This window comes from Pogona vitticeps, chromosome 5, assembly GCF_051106095.1.
Source record: "Pogona vitticeps strain Pit_001003342236 chromosome 5, PviZW2.1, whole genome shotgun sequence".
Classification (NCBI taxonomy): Eukaryota; Metazoa; Chordata; class Lepidosauria; order Squamata; family Agamidae; genus Pogona; species Pogona vitticeps.
The window spans coordinates 169448426-169463969 of record NC_135787.1 but is presented as its reverse complement, the minus strand read 5'-3'; the positions used below and the strand labels follow the sequence as shown (position 1 = coordinate 169463969).

At 38.9% G+C, this 15544-nt stretch overlaps 2 protein-coding genes across 2 annotated transcripts in view; one reads left to right on the top strand and one right to left on the bottom strand.

The window, feature by feature from the left end:
* Positions 1 to 9319, top strand: part of TIMP3 (TIMP metallopeptidase inhibitor 3) — an 80908-nt gene extending 71589 nt beyond the window's left edge. The window contains exons 3-5 of the mRNA XM_020803666.3: positions 1524 to 1635; positions 3440 to 3561; positions 4046 to 9319. Coding sequence (XP_020659325.1) covers positions 1524 to 1635; positions 3440 to 3561; positions 4046 to 4243 — 432 coding nt within the window. The 3' untranslated portion in view covers positions 4244 to 9319. The remainder of the gene's footprint in view (positions 1 to 1523; positions 1636 to 3439; positions 3562 to 4045) is intronic.
* Positions 1 to 15544, bottom strand: part of SYN3 (synapsin III) — a 240444-nt gene that overhangs the window by 156660 nt on the left and 68240 nt on the right. The window contains exon 6 of the mRNA XM_073000041.2: positions 12837 to 12926. Within this exon, the coding sequence (XP_072856142.1) occupies positions 12837 to 12926 (90 nt within the window). The remainder of the gene's footprint in view (positions 1 to 12836; positions 12927 to 15544) is intronic.

Here is a 15544-nt window from a genome sequence, read left to right as displayed (position 1 = left end):
GACGCTCTTACGGTGCTACACTCAATATGCCAGCAGATTTGGAAAACTCAGCAATGGCCAGAGGATTGGAAAAGATCAGTCTACATCCCAGTCCCAAAGAAGGGCAGTGCCAAAGAATGCTCCAACTACCGTACAATTGCACTCGTTTCATATGCTAGCAAGGTTATGCTCAAAATCCTACAAGGTAGGCTTCAGCAGTATGTGTATCGAGAATTCCCAGAAGCACAAGCTGGATTTTGAAGGGGCAGAGGAACTAGAGACCAAATTGCTAACATGTGCTGGATTGTGGAGAAAGCTAGAGAGTTATATATATAAAAACTAAGATCATGACCACTGGCCCCATCACCTCCTGGCAAATAGAAGGGGAAGATATGGGGGCAGTGACAGATTTAATTTTCTTGTGCTCCATGATCACTACAGATGGTGACAGCAGCCATGAAATTAAATGTCTGCTTCTTGGGAGGAAAGCGATGGCAAACCTTGACAGCATCTTAAAAAGCAGAGACTTTACCTTGCCGACAAAGGTCCACATAGTCAAAGCTATGGTTTTTCCAATAGCTATGTATGGAAGTGAGAGCTGGACCATAAAGAAGGCTGACTGCCAAAGAACTGATGCTTCTGAATTGTGGTGCTGGAGGAGGCTCTTGAGAGTCCCCTGGACTGCAAGGAGAACAAACCTATCTATTCTAAAGGAAATCAACTCTGAGTGCTCACTTGAAAGACTGAAGCTGAGGCTCCAATACTTTGGCCATCTCATGAGAAGACTCTCTGGAAAAGACCCTGATGTAGGGAAAGTGTGAGGGCAAGAGGAGAAGGGGACGACAGAGGACGAGATGGTTGGACAGTGTCATTGAAGCTACCAACATGAATTTGACCCAACTCCGAGAGGCAGTGGAAGACAGGAGGGCCTGGCATGCTCTGGTCCATGGGGTCACGAGGAGTCAGACACGACTTAAGGACTAAACAACAACAGGAGTGAAACCCCACCCTCCCCTATTGTGCAGCAATCAGAAGCAGATGACATGACTGTATTTGAATAAGTGTAGATTTTTGTACATGGAAAAAAAATATTCCCTGAAAATAAGCCCTAATGTGTTCTTTGGAGCAAAAATTAATATAAGACCCTGTCTTATTTTTGGGGAAACATGGTAGCAATCAACCATTATAAGGGTCCACTCTTAAAAAGCAGAGACTGTAGTCCTGTGAGGCACTCAGGAAGATGAACTCATGAAGTTCATGAGAAAAGGATTTACCAATATTTTGTACATTATTATTAGCAGATTGTTAAATACACACATATGCTTAACACTATACAGAACCCATCATCTGTCATATATCCTGGGGCCAAGGTCCCAGAAATATACTACAGTATAGTTTCATAACAGTAAAGGGTTATTACTAAGTAGTTTTGAAGATTGCAAGCCAAAATGCCTAGAAGGAATGTGAAATCAAGTCTTTTTCTGCTATGTGACATTTTATTAAAAATGCTTCTTTTTCCTCCCCCCCCCCCTCTTCTTTTAAAGATGTACAGAGGCTTTGACAAGATGCCCCATGTTCAATATATCTACACGGAGGCCTCTGAAGGTCTTTGTGGGGTCAAGCTTGAAGTGAACAAATACCAATATTTAATTACAGGTAAATAAAGAATTCTGTCATGGTTTGTTTGCAGGCTGTATTTGTTCTAAGATCATTTATTTTAGATTTACTTCAGTGCTAATGGATGTGACTTACCAATATTAGTCCTTTGCATCCAGCACTTGTTCCATTAATTCTCTGCAGAGAAGTTACTTCTGAGATGGGGGAAATCATTGGTGAACAATTGCCCTTAATCCTAGCTTCAAGTTAAGTCAAGGTGGACCATGATTAGTAGCCAAAATGATGGGAATTGTGGGTTCACAACATCTGGATGGCCACAGTTTTTTCTATCTCTTACATAAAATAGCATGTATTTATCTGTACTCTTAAGATAATATGTAGAGTCCTCTTCTCTGAGAACTCCCTTTATCTAGTGGCCAAAAGGAGGCCTTTGTCACAGTGGCCTCCATTTGTAGAATGTTCTCAAGGAGACCCACCTGATGACTCTCTAACAGTTTATTTGGTGCTTAAAATACTAAGATATTTTTAATCTCACATTTTCTAAAATATTGTAACACCATTTTGTTATCATTCTCTGTTGATGATAATTGTTGATTGCTTTGTTGTGGTTTTTACTCATTTTATGTGATTACATGATTCTTTTGATTTATTAAAGTTTTTACTTGGAAGCTAAGCTTTGAGGTTTTTTGAGCCAATTCAGTCTGTTTGGTCTGGAATTGGTCATCTTTTTCTATGATGCTCCAAGAAAGAAGAAAGGTTTTCATGATTATTGGTGTTTGTTTTATTTTTCACTAGATTTGTATCTTATCATTATTGATTATGTTTTTATGGTTTAATTTTTTTAGAGTATATTAAGTAACTAACCAATATAATAAAGATATAAAACCAATATAATAAAGAGTGCATGCTATAAGTATATTCTTGTTTATGCTGACCCCTTCCAGGTATGGAATACTCAAAAGTGGTTTACTGTTACCTTCTTCTGGGGACAATATGGGGTTGTTTAGCTTATCTAAGGCTACACAGGCTGTTTGTTCTCCTGGGAGGGACACAGCAGAACTAAATGTTATGGTTATGAGAGTTTTCCCAGTAAATTGTAAGAGACATTTTCAGTGTTTGTGTATATAAAAATCAGATTTTCATGTTTGCAGTTCAAGTGTCTCCTAACAGTTCCATTTGTGAACAACAAAAGAGGGAAGAGATATATACTTATCTGTGCATCTATTTATTTATTTGACTTATACACACACATGTATATAGCTCTTCTATTTTCTGTTGTTTATAAATGGAACTGTAAGGAGACACTTGAACTGGAAACATGCCATTCTGATTTTCTGCCATAATCTAAGATCAGGAGGAACTCCTTTTTGCCTCTCAGTAGTTGTTTCAGTGCTAATTCAGTAGGTGTTGAAAAGGCGAGGCCAGAAACCTATTGGAATCTTATTCCTGGGTACGTGAAATTATGTATGCCACAGCAGTGCATTGCAGCTAGTTAACAAGATGTGAATTGCATGCCTAGTCATCTAGCTGGCATAGTGGCCGGGCAAGTGACCAGCATCTTGTTAATTATTTGGAACTTAATGATGCAGTTTATATAATTGCATTTATTCTGAGGGAGAACCCCAGGAGGATTCTGGCCAGAATCTACATTTTTAAAAGGAAGAATAGAATAGTGATACAAAATTCCTTCACCATAGCTTTCTTTATTAGACAGTTAACTATGAGGAGTTTTTACAACTGGCAACAAATTCAGAGTTGGCACTGACATTGAAGATAATACCAAATTTGTGACTATAACAGCTGAACCACACTGTAACAGCAAATGTGCATGCTTCTTTTCTAGGCCGGGTTTACGATGGAAAGGTTTATACTGGACTGTGTAATCTGAATGAGAAGTGGGACCGACTGACCCTCTCCCAGCGCAAAGGACTGAATCATCGTTATCACCTAGGTTGCAGCTGCAAGGTGGGTATCATTCATAGGACTCCTATCAGTGTAGTCCTATATTAGGGCTACACTGGCAAGGGCGGTTGAGAAGGACAGCAAATAAAAATCTTTTAAGAGTGCTACTCCACGGGAAAGGGTAGAGGGGAATGAAGCAGTGCACAAGCCCAGGACTTTATGCATATTACACACTTTACCTGTTAGATTTAGAACTGCCAGTAAAGTATAGGACAAGTATATGATTTTTAGACCATGTAATTCAAAAAATGCTAAAAATATGCTTGTTTCAGGGCAGACAGAGCTTATCTTCAGACATCAGGTTGAAATATCCTTCTGCTCATAAGTAGTCTGATAGTTCCTTGCCAGAACAGCTGCTTCTTGCTGCTTCTCAGAAAGGATAAAAGTTGGTTCAGAATTTCTTAATTGTAAGAGAGTTTTACAGCATCTAATTCTTCAAAAATATTTCATGCCAAGCTTCTTATTTGTTTTCTCTTTGTAACTACAGATTAAGCCCTGCTACTACCTTCCGTGCTTTGTCACCTCCAAGAATGAGTGTCTGTGGACAGACATGCTCTCCAGCTTTGGCCAGCCAGGGTACCAGTCAAAGCACTATGCCTGCATCAAACAAAAGGAGGGTTACTGCAGCTGGTACAGAGGATGGGCACCTCCTGATAAAACCATCATTAATGCCACAGACCCCTGAATACCCAGTCCTCTCTATTCCTTCTTCTTTCCCTTCCATGTGGCTGAGCATTCTTGGACACTAACTCATATCAGATCACGATGGCAACAATGATATTAGTGCCTGTTTCTTGCAAATTTTAGCACTTCAAACATTTGTGTTGTTATTGTTTTAAATCTATGCTGTCTTAACTGATTTTTTTGTTTGGTTTGGTTATAAATCTTTTTTTTTTAAATATTGCTCTCACCCATTTTGGTCAGAAAATGTTTGTCTGGGAACTTCAGTTTGCACACCAGATAAATAATGGAGCCTTTGCTCTAAGTTATATTTCACTATATATATAGCAATATAATCTATATTTTTGTAGGAAAACAAAAATCTCAAAAATTTCCCAGCTGAATATTGTATCATAATTCCACCTCACCCTTCCTCCTTGCTCCATAAGCTGTTTCTTTTCTCAGTGTATTTGGTCCTCAAAACATGTAGATAAAACTTTCAAAATACAATGATTAGAAATGTGAGCAAAAATAAGCCTCACAGTAGATGGCTGGACAAGAAAATTGTGATATATGTACTGGATGGACATTTGAGAGGGAATTTAGCTGTGTGCATTAAAAACACCACATCAAAATGGCTGTCATGTTCCAAGTGTGAATGTTGAACCTCTATCTCAGTTTTGCACTGAGCACAAATAGCAGCATTTAAAAATCAGCACCAATTAGTTGCAGGTAAAATTTATTCCGACTGCAAAAACAAAGCAAAACTGTTTGGTACCAAACCAACTCCAGACATTTTAGTGGTTTTAACCTGTCTGAAAGCTGCCTTTTCAACATTTGTGAACAAAACAACACCTCAAATAGTATTGACACAGAATAAAGTCACACAAAGTTAGTGAGGAACAAGGAGAAGAGTGGAAGAGACATAGAAAAACCTTAATAAAAAGGCTATTGGTATAAGAAACCAGCTGCAAAAACACTGTTCTGCTGAACAAAAAATGTACATAGATGTACTGACATAAGCTATTTTTGACAGGACATGGAACTGTTTCATGCTATAAGCAATGAAAAATATGATTCTTGTGTTTCAAAGTAGCAATCTTCACATTCCAGGTCACTGATTACTATTTTATTTTTGTGTAATTCTAAAGATGTTAAGACTCCAGTGGTTTCTACAGTAGAGATAATAATCTGTGTTTATTCCCCTCCGTGTGTGCTTTCCTCTCTCCATTCACCACAATATGGGCCAATTCAAATAATTGTTCAATGAATTATTATCACTTATTCCCACCTTTTGGCATTTACATGATAACCAATCTTGTGAAAGTGTTCTTAGTGTGGTAAAACTTCAGGTTAAAACTGTGCTCACGACCTGGGGTTCAAATCCCAGGTAGCCGGCTCAAGGTTGACTCAGCCTTCTATCCTTCTGAGGTCGGTAAAATTGAGTACCCAGCTCACTGGGGGGGCAATGTGTAGCCTGCATAATTAAATTGTAAACCGCCCAGAGAGTGCTTGAAGCGCTATGGGGCGGTATATAAGCAGCACGCTTTTAATCAAACACTGAAAAATATTTTGGTGTTACCACATTTCAGTGCTAATCGCTGACATTCATTACATGGGAACCTTTTCACAATGCTACATTATCCTGTGAATTCTGAGAGGTGGGAGAATCACTCTTTGGCCAAGCCTTTGTCATATCTGGTCTTATACATTGTGAAAGCTGAAACATTTGGCAGGTAAAAGAAGATGGGCGGAGAATACCAAAAATCCTACTGCCTCTGCCCTTTGAAGGGTTTTATAAATCTCTAGGTTTGAACTATCCAAAATGATATTTTGGAGAAAGACTGGATGTGACTAAAAACTATGGATATCACTACACATTCTGGTAATAAGGATGCACATGATGGTTATCCTAGTTTCACTGTGGACTCGATGCTTTGTTTGGTTTTATTATGGGAAAGTATAATATAAAAATATAAAAATCTTGTGATAAAATAAAAAATATTTTACATTTTAATGTTGTCAATGAGCAGGGTTACTGATGGGATGGGAAACTGTATTTTACTGATGACGTGGGAGTGGAGTGAAAAACTGATACTTAACACAAGCTTTGTTCTTTTTTTTATTGTGGTTATTTGTCTTACAGTGCTATCTATCTTCAGTTCATTCCACATAGGAAACAGACCTGTCATAAGCTGGGCATTGCCCCTATGATAGCTGCCTCCTCCATTGAAATGAATGAATAACTCCTTCCTGGCAAGTGGGACTTCAGTGTTGCAGTGGGGCTACCATACCTATAAGTGTTTACTGAGTTGTGACTTGCAGTCCTAGGGTAGGCATAGTGGAATTTTCCCTAAATACAGAAATTTAGCACATTCTGGAGAAAGCTGAACTAGAACCCTTCTTGGCTGACATGTAGTTTTAATGCAGGAAGTTATTTAAATACCAACAGAGCATTCAGTCATGCAAAACCTAGCCTGTAGCTGAATTTATTCCCTGCCTATTATCTGGCTGTGTCCTATTTTATCACATGATCTGCTGTTCAGGTAGATTCACCTTGATCCCTGAATCCCACCCTGCACTGGGACAATAAGATACAGTGGACAAAATCCTGTTTTATTATATATACACCTGTGGAAGGGTGATGCTGTCATGAGCAGAAGGAGATCTTCAGTAATCAAAGATTTCCTGTCCTGGGACTCTTTCTCTGTGCAATCATTTTCACCATGTCCAAAACGTGGGAACCATGGGAAGGAAGAAGAGAGTCTTTATATAGAGAAATTATCCCTCACCAGCAATGTAATGTGATAGCAGTTTTTTAAAATAATTTAAAAACTACTATTTCCATTCTTTTATGCCTTGCAGACAGTGGAAGTCCGAATAATCGCAGGACAGAATAAGCAAATATTTAATAACCAAAAATGTCCTCCTGTTGGTGACATCTTCCTCCTCCACATGTGGAACATGCCTAACAGGATTTTGGCCACTCAGAGGTCATTCTTGCATTAAAATTTGATAGTGGAACTTTGCTGTCATTGACCTGTTATACAGCGCAAGAAGAAATAGAATGTGTTTTATCAGATGTGCTTGGCTTTTAAAGTTGCATGGATTCAATGTGCCTGACTTTATACAGATTCAAAACTTCAACCATATGATACTTACTTTAGGACTATTGTGAAGAAAGTACTAGCACCTTCACAGAGTAATCCTGTGGAGGCTTTCTTAGGAACAGGGTATTACTCCTGCATAGACTACAAGCTGCCCCTGGGCATTAGTAAGTGAAAGGGTTTTGAATATTTTTAAAGTATTTGAAGGGCTAAAACTGCAATCCTTATTGTTAGTCCTAATTCAGCCAAAATCTATGGGACTATTATCCCAAGAGCATATACCTTTTTCTGCAGTCCCTTTTTGGACTGCTTCTCCATCCTTTTGAGATAACTGGTAGTCATAAAAGGTGCTGATGAAAGAGTTCTTTGGAAAAGTCAGCCTGTCCAATATTACAAGAACCATTGCTTTGTGATATGAATGTGTATCAATGCTTTCCCAAACCTTTCAAAATTTCTGTACAATTATGCCACACCATAGTAGGTTTAAGGTCAGGAGTTGTATGGGTCACATCTCATTAATGCTCAACTGACATGTTCTGCAGAGAGATTTATAATCTTGGAAGTTGCTAACATCATGGAAAGTCAGACTGTAGAATCCTCTGTACCACATTAACGTTTCGTAAAAAAAAAAAGGCTGTTACAAAGTCATACGTTGCAGCTGAACTCAAGTAAAGTGGTGTGGGGATGAGGGGGAAGAACAGCATTTTAGTGTCTCCCAGGTGGTGTTTGTTAAGATGTAGCTTCTCAACTTGCTACAGATAAGCCTAGCCTCAGTTCAGATTTTGGAAAGTGTGAAGAGGAGGTGTGTTAAGATACTGAGCTGTAATTCAGTGGCAGCTTTAAAAACAATCTTCACTATGATCAAAGCTGATTCATCCTATTACTGCAGTAAAAACATCATGGAAGCCTCTTCTAACTGCTAAGAAGGCATGTGTCTTCACATGGATTATAACATATCTGTATGCTTTGTAGGAAATAATAAAAATAGGCCACCAAGCCACAAAGCTATTTCTGTACCTGAATTTTCGTTTTACACTGCAGAAAGAAAAAGTGATTTGAGGTTATGCCCCACAGTTAAGGAGGCAAAGGTTATGGGTAACAGCCTTTTACCCCGCTGATAGTGAAGCTCTCCTAGACAGTTGTTTGGATTTTTGTTTTTGTTTTTTCATGGACAATAGCATGGAGGCAGAAGAGACCAGCAAAAGAATTACACTTGTTTTGGGAAGCCTCCAGATTCTTCAGTGCTACTAATAATTTTATATCTCTTCAGCACTTTCTTTCATTCCCTCCTTTAATAAACCCTGCCATCAGTGCCATTTTACAGGTTGCTATAATCAGAGTGAAAGACAAGCCATCCTGAGTACAGCTCTCTAGCCACTGCATTGGCTCTGAGCCTCACAGCTGAGAACTTAGATTTCACTTGGTATATGGGCCTGGGGTATATCTGTTGAAATCAACTGGTGCCTTTCTCCTATTGAATCCATAGATATTGATATCTAGGTCTGTGCAAACTCAATTTAAAACTTACATTCATTTCCAAGGAAGCTTGACCTGTGCCTCTTTGTTCAGAAGATTAGGCTTATCAAGTTTGATGGAATTTTTTTCTCAGGAAATGTCCAAAAGAATACAGCCTTAAGATGTGGTCCTGTGTATACATATTTGGGAAAAAAGCCCCAGTGAACTGCGGGAATTCCTTTTGAACAAAAAGGCATAAAAATGGATTGTAAATTTGCATTCTTCTTCCTTCTGTGCTAACATCCCTAACAAATTATGAACGCTGCAGTGGAAGGAAACTCAATCTACAAGAAAAGTCCTCCTCAGAAGGAATGTACTTTTTGTGAAGTTCTGTAGCACTGTTTACAGTTTTCCTCCTTGTTTGTTATTTATAAATTTTATATTCATTGAATGTTTATTGTCTTCTAAGGTAATAATGTTTCACTTTTTATAGTGTTCTTTTATGCTAAAACAATAAAGTGTTTTATTTCTACCACAGACATTCATATTTGTTTGCCTTGATTTAGAGAAACATCTAACTCATTAACCGCTGGTCAAAAGCAGACTGCTGAAAGGGTTGGGTTTTTGAGGCAGGGGAGTGTTCTTTCTTACAACATAGTTTTATACTTAGGAAGTGTAATTGATTACTCTTAAGTAATTATGCATAGGATGATAGCTATAACAGGAGGCAGGAAGCAAAATGATGTGGAAATTTTAAATTAAGAAGCATTTTTACATGGACAAAACCTAGTGGAGCCAGAGCAAATGGGAGACAGACCAAAGCCAAAGTAATTCTGGTTAGGTTCACGTCCTGCTCCCCAAGTACAGCAATGCAATATAAGCAGAGGTTCAACTATGGCAAATAGTAGGGTGAGGGGTAAATAAAGATATATGAGTATACTGGTGGTGGAGGCAGCTTTGGACAATGGAAATCACAGCCATTTACATATGTCAGTGGGCGGACAACTTTCCTGTCCTGGCTTGTTCCTAAACAAGTATCTTCAGCTTGAAGCAAAATATTTCAAATTCTTTGTATTTTTGCCCTCTTTTTCTTAAATACATATAGAAAATATAAACTTGAAATGGAGAAAAGTCAGCTTTCTCTCATCATGTATGTTCTTTTTAATAATTATAAAGCAAACAAATTACTTTTCTTTTCTTGATCAGGGGAGACAATGTTCATGTTGGGAGATCAGTCACAAGATATATATGCCATTAGCTGAAGCTATTACTGTTCTAATACATATTCTGTTTAGTGGTTATAAGGTTTTTAAAGAATCACACCTGGATTGATGAAAGAGTTCAGTACAGTAGGGTAACATACATAAAATGAATTACAGTTACATGACAGGCAGACAAATCTTTCTGGATTGTGGGTTAGTATTTTTGGCATTGACAGGCAACGGTTTACCATAGTCTTGCCACTTACAAATCCTATGACACAATACTGACTAACTACATGCAAAGAATGTGCTCTACCACTGAACTAGAGCCCCCTTACCCTGTTGGAAGTGGTACATGTGAGCAAGCATATAAATAAATGGATGCAAGGGAAAAATTATGCAGATATGCCATTGTAATATTTGTTGAATTAAAGCTTTGAATCAAGTAGAACAATCCCTTTATTCTTATTTTATTTAATCCTTATTAAGGATGTTCATGAAATTAATTTCTAACGAAATCCCCCCTTAGATCTGCAGATCTGAATATTGATATTGTTAGCGTATCTGTTATATCTTTGGATATGGATTACTGGGATTTATGGTGGAAATATGATGAATAGATCCAAATGAAGAAGGAAGATAATTATGACATTAAGTTTTGAGGAAAGTAAAAATAAACTATTTAAAGGAAGAAAAACCCTAGATCATTTTTTCTTTTTAAAAAACCTGCATTTTACCCCATGTTTCTTTGCATCAATACAAAAACTTTTTTTCCTTTCAGAGAAGCAAAATCTGTTCTCTTCCCCCCCCCCTTGTGTTTTATTTCTTTTACTATGTGCTTGAGCAATTAGTGCTTTCATAGAATGAAAGAAAGAAAAAGCAAGGGGAGAAATGTAGGGAGCAAAATAGTAATGGTGCAAGAACAAATTCCATTATCAACAACCCAAAACTCCTTTTTTTTCTTGCTGGAACGTAACCATAGCAGAGACCAGTGCAGAGCAGAACTGTAGAATAATAAAATAGTGGAACTGGGGCAATCCACTCTTCCCTAACAATAGCAGAAGCAGCCACAAACAAGGCTTAAAACTGCAGAGAGGGAAAGCTGATGGCATTACCTATCAAAAGACATTGGAACTTTTTTTCTCTCTCTCTTTAACAGTACTTCATTCCCTGTACTAAAAGAGAAAAGGCAGTGGGGAACCACTACATGGCTGTAAATAGAAAACAGCAATGTCTGAACCTCTGGAATACTGTGCATGAGACAAGCTGATTACACAACCAAAGCCTTATAGAGTCATTCTGGGAGAGAAAGGAAATGTTTTGCACAAACTTCATTATTCTCGATTCTTCCCTTGCAACGAAATCCCTTTTGCGATATCCTCACTTCAAATAAATTTCATTGACTGCTGATGCTCTAATCTTGGTTGCTTATTATTCTGCAACTACTTCACTGTATGCTTACAGAATATCACAATGAATCATGATGGTCCGAAGAATGATACTCATAGTCACTAAAACTAGCAGATAAATGGGAAAAGCAATAGAAAAGGAGATATGATTTTGCTTCCCTGTCAGTATGTTTATTGAATATACCAACCTACACCTATAGGAAATAAAGGGGGGAGAGCCTTGCTCTCACAAAGAGTTCACCATGTATTCCAAATTACAAACTTAATGCTAACAGAAACTTTGATTCCTGTGAAAATAATTACAAGCGTTGTTGAAATTTTATGAAAATATGCCAGAGACTATTGGATCACTGCTACATCGAAGAAATGCCAGAAGCAACAAGTGGTCATAGGGATAGGATAAAAAGTATAAAGTACTGTATAAAGGTCGCTTTTTCACATTTTCCAAAAATCTTTCCCTGAATAATCCCAATGTAGATTTATAATAGACAGTACTGGCATGATAGGTATGTCCTCCTATACCCTACTAATTCATCAAACAGTCGCAAGATTTTCCATGGCAGCCCCAATGTCTGAATGCAAACCCACACATCTTTCCAGCTGCTGTACAACACTTTCCTCAGATAAGCAAGCTGTATTCCAAAATGTATTGCAGTATTTGTACAAAAGGTGATTGTGCATTAAAAAAAAGCACCAGTGGCTTTCGTAAGGGAAATGAGGCAGTCTGCAGGATCACACTCTGCAGTCAAGATTCTGAGACACTCATCTTCCCATTGTGGTGCATTTTTTTTCTCAATGCAGACAGTCGGCGCTCCTAAATGTTATATTTTATATACACTGAGTGCACAGCACACATACAAATGTAGGCAAAACACTCCAAGGAAGTCTGGTGAACACTAGCAGCCACTATGAGCTGCACATGCAAGGTGCAAGTGATATACAGTATTTCAAGGCCTGTTATATTTTGCTACTGGAGGCAGAGCAGCAAAATACCCTACAAGTCAAGGAACATGATATCCAAGGCCAACCCAATTACTGTATTCTGGCACCAGAAAATCCCAATCATCTCTCCTTAGCAGAAAAAGAACAACAATGACTGATGAATAATTAATAATTTGTTGCCTTATGGTGATACCATAATCTATCTGTGACAGCCACCAACACTCTGATCTGTCTGGGTTGGGTCTGTTGACTAGAATGATCAGGAGAGTTGCAAAAACACATAAGGATGAGCATCTATCTCTCTCTGCAGATGCATAGTGTCACACTCATGTTTTGAGCCGTGGCCTATGGTGGTTCATCTCTTGAGGAGGAGGGAGATGCACGGTCTCTGCCCCATTCTTGCAGCCACACCTTGCCCACTGCATCCCTGATCATGCCATCCAGTATGTGCCCACCTCACCCCTTTCAATACATTTTGTCATGAAGCAAAATGTGCTACTTACCATCTGCTTATGACTTGGGAAGAAAGTTTGCTCTACAAGAGGGAACTTCTCAGGACCCAGGGAGTTGAAGATCTTAATTAGTTGAGAGAACTGCAAAGAAAAGACAAGGGTCTATACAACTTTCCAAATAAGAAAAAAGTTTAATCATTCCCATTCTACCTGGTATTGCCAGCACTGGACCCAAAGCGTGTAACCAAGAATAGAAGCTAGGGCAGGACTACAATGACTACTCAGTAGGTTTTGAGGAGAAAGATAACGTAAGTGAAACTTAGGTTAAAACTGCAATGCACAAAGTCAAGCCTTTACCCCAAGCACTGGCATCCCCAGGAGCAAGTTTAGCCCTTCACATGAGTGTTGTCCCCAGTCATACCCTTCTATTTTCTTCTTACTGAGTGGACATTGTGGATAACAGCCATGAGAACAACTTGTGAAAAACGCTGTGGAATGACCAGAACCTTAGTTACTATTTTGGTACAATTTTAGACTACATTATTCTTTAGAAGCATCGATATCTTCTGACAACCCCAGTGATTCGATGCACTGTATGACAACTACTATAAAAAAATTAAAGCAGGCCTAGCAAAGGCTGTCAGAGAAATATTCTGTATAAAGGAAGATACATGGGTGTACAAATGTCATCTGCCTCCTGAGGCTACACTCTGTGCATCTGAATACGTTGTAGTTTACAGGCCACAAAATAAAACTCGTTTAGTCTTAAAAGTGACACAAGACTCTTTTTAGTTTCTGCTACAATAGACTAATATAGCTACACCTCTGGAAGCGTTACAATATTTGGAATAAAGGTCTATGCACTCTAGGTGCCCTAGACAGCGGTGGCACAAGACTGCTTTGCTGATCATACACAGAGGCATTTGCTAGTACTTTGTGTTTTTTTTTAATATATATTTTAAATGCCTTTTCCTGGCTGGAACTGAGGATACATAGTCATGGATCTGAACATCTTGGCAAATAAATCATTCCGCCTCTATGCAAAGCAATGTGAAGCAAAACAAAGCATGGAAAGTGTGTTGCTTATATACCACACTGTACTGCTTAAAGCACTCTCTGGATAGTTTGTGTGTTTAGTCGTTTAGTCGTGTCCGACTCTTCGTGACCCCATGGACCAGAGCACGCCAGGCCCTCCTGTCTTCTACTGCCTCCCGGAGTTGGGTCAGGTTCATGTTGGTTGCTTCGCAGACACTGTCCAGCCATCTCATCCTCGGTCGTCCCCTTCTCCTCTTGCCATCACACCTTCCTAACATCAAGGTTTTTTCCAAGGACTCTTTTCTTCTCATGAGATGGCCAAAGTACTGGAGCCTCAGCTTCAGGATCTGTCCTTCCAGTGAGCACTCAGGGTTGATTTCCTTTAGAACTGATAGGTTTGTTCTCCTTGCAGTCCAGGGGACTCTCAAGAGCCTCCTCCAGCACCACAATTCAAAGGCATCAATTCTTCAGCGGTCAGCTTTCTTTATGGTCCAGCTCTCACTTCCATACATCACGACAGGAAAAACCATAGCTTTGACTATTCGGACTTTTGTTGGCAAGGTGATGTCTCTGCTTTTCAAGATGCTGTCAAGATTTGTCATCGCTTTCCTCCCAAGAAGAAGGCATCTTTTAATTTCAGGGCTGCTGTCTCCATCTGCAGTGATCATGGAGCCCAGGAAGATAAAATTTGACACTGCCTCCATATCTTCCCCTTCTATTTCCCAGGAGGTGATGGGACCAGTGGCCATGATCTTAGTTTTTTTGATGTTGGATAGTTTACAATGTTTTAATTATGCAGGCTACACGTTGCTTCCCCGCAGTGAGCTGGGTACTCCATTTACCACCCTTGGAAGAATGGAAGGCTGAGAGATCCTTGAATCAGCTACCTGGGATTGAATCTGATCATGAGCAGAGTTTTGGCTGCAGAACTACAGTTTAACCGCTGTGCCATGAGGCTCCTAGCGAGCCTTCTATGAACCTAGTAAGAGCAACACCTGAAATAGCAAGGCTTTATGTCCTTCAGATAAATTCAGTGCAATTACATTTCTAAATAAATGAAATTATTCTTTCAAAAGGAAAATTAAATATTTGAGAACATCCGGGAATGTGGCAGCATGTGGAATTGTAGAAAGCCACCGTCAGGCTCACTATGAGATCAGAAGATGAGAAAGACTAAACAGAACATCCTTCCATATTCCCAGGGATTATTGATAGCAACATAGACTGTTGATGTAGCATAACACAGACAGCTTGTTGCTCTTAACCGCTCTCGCTAACCCAGAACATCTGATGAGAAAAGGAAAATAACACTGTTTTGGCTAGTTCAATGAATAAACATAAGAAGTTAGTTGTGTGTGTGTTTGAAAGAGAATGTGGAGAGGAAAGAGACAAGTTGCAGGAGAAAGACATATTAGGCAGTATGCTGTTACATAATGCAGCAAAATGTGCTAAAAGACATCTAGTTCATAAAGGGAAACAGACATTTTCCTACTATGACACGTCTGCTTTTGTTTCAAATATTTATTACAGCCGAACTATGCATGATGCATAACCTGTGCTTCATTGTTGCTACTCGCTGTCAAGTTGATTCCTACTTACTGGTGACCCTATGAATTAGTGACCTACAAAAGTTCCCCCTAAACAGTTCTGCGTAGCTCTTGCTGTGTGTGGCTTTCTTTATTGAGTCAATCCATCTCTTTCTTTTTCTGCTTTTCCTGTTACCT